General features: G+C 41.6%; 1 protein-coding gene across 1 annotated transcript; it reads right to left on the bottom strand.

Moving 5' to 3' along the window:
• Positions 1 to 90: 90 nt before the first annotated feature.
• Positions 91 to 3021, bottom strand: LOC132967821 (NADH dehydrogenase [ubiquinone] iron-sulfur protein 3, mitochondrial-like). Its single transcript, XM_061034152.1, has 4 exons — positions 2875 to 3021; positions 1176 to 1397; positions 477 to 626; positions 91 to 309 (listed from the first exon to the last, which is right to left on the bottom strand). Exons 1-4 carry the CDS (start codon positions 3019 to 3021, stop codon positions 100 to 102), a joined length of 729 nt encoding a protein of 242 aa, XP_060890135.1. The 3' UTR covers positions 91 to 99.
• Between the last annotated feature and the right edge of the window lie 479 nt (positions 3022 to 3500).

Raw genomic sequence — 3500 nt, 5'->3', positions numbered from 1 at the left:
ACTGTTTCATGGCTGCAGGATGAAACAATCTACTGAAACAAATCCAAAACTTCTTCTAGTTGTCAGTCATTTGAACCCAGGTTTTTTCCCCCCCTTTTTTTAGTCCCCACTGAGAAAGACTGACGTGGGATTCAAATAAATAAATGCTGACTCTTCAGACTGGGCCTGCAGGTTCTGACTCAGCTCCCTCTCGTACCAGTTTGCAGCCATGTGGACCGGCACAGCAGAGTCCACAGGGGTTAACTCATCTGTGTACGTCTTAACACGGATACGGGAGTTGTAGCGCAGCGACAGCAGGTTGTACACAATCTGTGAAGCAACAAAGACACATTATCAACAACATTCAGACAACTTAAATGTATCTTAAGAGAACCAGAACGGGCACAGAAATATTGTTAGAAGAAATGTAAAAAAAAGTGTAGAAAGAATAAAAGCCGAATCAGTCTCTGTCTGTGTGTCCGTGGTTTGACAGCTACCTCAAAGCGGTTCTGCCGTGAGGGGATGTCGACAGCCGTCAGGTCGATCATGTTCCTGAACTGGGCGTTGGTGTGGTCCCTCAGGAAGGTCAGCACAGGGACAACGCCATCAGGATGGATCATCACCTCCAGCTCATTATAACAGGTCACCTACACATCCAAATGAGTAAATGCATTTAGCTCAAGTGGTCTCAATTTGTTCTGCATGAAGTTTGAGTGAACTGATGTTAGAACACAGCATGATAAAATCTCTGAGTTCTTAGGGGCGCCTGTAGCCTAGTGGTTGGTTGCGCGCCCCATGTACTGAGGCTATAGCCCTCAAAGCTGGCGGCTGTGTGGCTCCTTTCCCACGATATATATGACCCTAGCCACTGTTCTTTCTCTAAAAAATAAACGGCATAAAAAAAATCCGAAGAGAGAGTGGGAGGGTGTGACGTTTATTCCCTGCAATCCGTGCACAATCACAGACTGTATGCACATGACCGGTGCGATCTCTGCGCACGTAATTGAACAGCTGCATTAAGTTTCCTGTTCTCCAGTATGTTCTTCTCTGCTCTTTTGTTGATGTTGTGATTCTGCTAAACTACACGTAACATGAGTATAAAGACAAATATTGCAACACATTGAAATTTGCAGGGCTGCATATTATGTGAAAAGCACTCTAGTATATAATGTTCATAAAGAAGCAGATGAACTGACCTGAACCTGCTGGATGTATTTGGGCATCATTTCGGACACATACTCCCCAAACGCTGTCAGCTGGTTGTGAGTGACGGCATCCTTGGGCCTGACGGTGGCTGCATAAAGAAAAGAGGACAATTCAACAACGACAGCTCTAATCACACAAAACTCACATTCATTCAATCCCCCGCCGGGGACCAGGCCACCACCCCTAATTGTTAAAAAAGAGGAAACACTGCTATCTATTTATTTCTCTACCATACTTCTTTTTTTTTTTAAAGCCCCTCCCCATTTAAGGCCCAGTCTCTTTGACTAGCCTAAATGTTGTGGGCGGCAGTAGCTCAGTCTGTAGGGACTTGGGTTGGGAATCGGAGGGGCGCCGGTTCAAGTCCCGGCACGGACCAAGCCCAGCCCGCTGTGGGCAGCCCCCTCACCCTGAGACCCCTCCATTAGTGCATGTCCATAGGATCCTATTTGTGCATGTGTGTGTATTTCAGCCTATGTTTGTGTAGCATGTTTACTAGACAGAGTGTAAAAAACGAATTTCCCCTCGCGGGATCAATAAAGTATAAATTCTTCTTCTTCTATTCTGTTGCCGTATGTTTTGACATATGAAGGCAGGTCTCAATTAGAGGCCCCAAAATATAAAGTGTCAAAATAGTTTGTTTGAGGAATTAAAAATAAGGAGAAAAAGCAGCAAGACACAAAAAAACAGATTTACTACTAAATCATCTGTCCAAGTAAGACAACATAATACTCATTATGCAGTGTTTCCCCTAGGTTTACAGCGTTGGGGGGGACAAGCTGACATGGCGACACAAACACTTGAAGGAATCTTGGTGTTCATGTGTTACTTTTAATGACAGCTGTCCTTTTCTATCGGAAAGGTATCCTTAAATGACTTCTTTCCCTGATTTCAGACTCTATCCACTATCCTATCTCTACAATAAAGGCACAAAAATAAATCTTAAAAAGAAAAACGGGGGGCCGTATACTGTATGTATACAGGCCATGAGGCAGGTTTGCATGCTGTCCTACAAAACAAGATCAACTAAATGATTTACTGTTTTTTTTTTTAATTGACATCCTAAATTTATACACATTAAGTTAATCTTTCTGGTATACATTTACAATTTCATAGTCTTTCCCATCTTGGGCTGTGCACAAGTTTTGTTTGAGCTTTGTTTTCATAGAGTGAAGTAAATAGAAGTTTTGTGGTATCTATCTATAAATCTACTACTTGAAATAGAATATAATAGAATTACTTTATTGATCCCAAACTGGGAAATTGTGGCGTTACAGCAGCAGGTTATCCAAACACACAATATGAGTAAAAAACACAATGTTAGCAAATCTAAACACAATATAATATTAAATACAAAGTAAATAAGCACTAAAACTAAGAATGTGAATATATACAACCAGGATCTAACTAAACATTACTAGTCTTAAATAGGAAGATTAAATATGGAAGATTGAATGTAAATGTGCAAAAACAGAGTCATAAATGGACAGTATTGACATAAGTTATGAGTGTAGACATATAATAAGCAGAAACTATACAATATAACAGCGAGTAGACAGACAAATGAAGTGAAAATGAGTGCAGGGTTGGTGTTGTTTTTAAAAAGGATGCCACATAAGAGAAGAAGAAGAAGAAGAGGATTGTGTTCAGTGTTTGCAGGTGAAAGAGGATTTCCTGTTCAGGCAGTCTGACCTGTTTTGTCATGGATCTGAACGGCAGCGGTCCCAGGATCACGGTGTCGTCCACTCGGTCAAACCAGCGTCTGAGGGACACTTTCTCCATGACAACATTGTAGGTTAATGTCGGGTAGAAGAGCAGCCGTGCTAACGCGCCCGACATGGCTGAGACTCTTCTGAGCTTTAAAAGTCGGCCGGCGTCGCTTTAACACACACTGTTATTGAGAAAGGTGTGAATGAAACACTCTCTGAAGTCTGATATGTTCTCATGTGTTCCTCTAACAAGGATGTGTGTTCGTTCCTCCCCCACTGGAGCCCGGATGTCTGGGCAGTGAATAGCGGGACTTCCGGTACGAATCCTTCAGAGTAAATTCCGTGTTCTCCACCAGCTCGATTAAATGGCAAATTAAACCCCTTTTATTTCCTTTCTTTTTTTTTCTTTTTGGTTGATATTTTGTTTGTTATTTTGGAGGAATTCACATATTTTTACGCTCTGTAACTTTAACTGGTTCTTAAATCTAAGCTCTTTTTTTATTATATGTGTCACTGATGGCAGATGTTTCTATGTACCGTGTCCATCAGTATTAACTAATCTCAGGGATGGGCAACTTGTGTCACAGCAAGGAGCCACATTCATTTAAT

Source organism: Labrus mixtus, unplaced genomic scaffold (genome assembly GCF_963584025.1).
Source record: "Labrus mixtus unplaced genomic scaffold, fLabMix1.1 SCAFFOLD_54, whole genome shotgun sequence".
Lineage (NCBI taxonomy): Eukaryota > Metazoa > Chordata > Actinopteri > Labriformes > Labridae > Labrus > Labrus mixtus.
Note: the sequence above shows the minus strand (reverse complement) of the source record. Positions and strands in the feature narration are given on the sequence as shown.

Excerpts from the sequence above, each read along its gene's own strand:
- LOC132967821 (XM_061034152.1), bottom strand. The coding sequence starts at position 3,021 with ATGTCGGGCGCGTTAGCACGGCTGCTCTTCTACCCGACATTAACCTAC. Across the intron at positions 1,398-2,874 it reads TCAGATCCATGACAAAACAG|AGCAGTGTTTCCTCTTTTTT; the intron begins GTCAGACTGCCT and ends AAATAAATAGAT. Across the intron at positions 310-476 it reads CACGGCAGAACCGCTTTGAG|ATTGTGTACAACCTGCTGTC; the intron begins GTAGCTGTCAAA and ends GTTGCTTCACAG.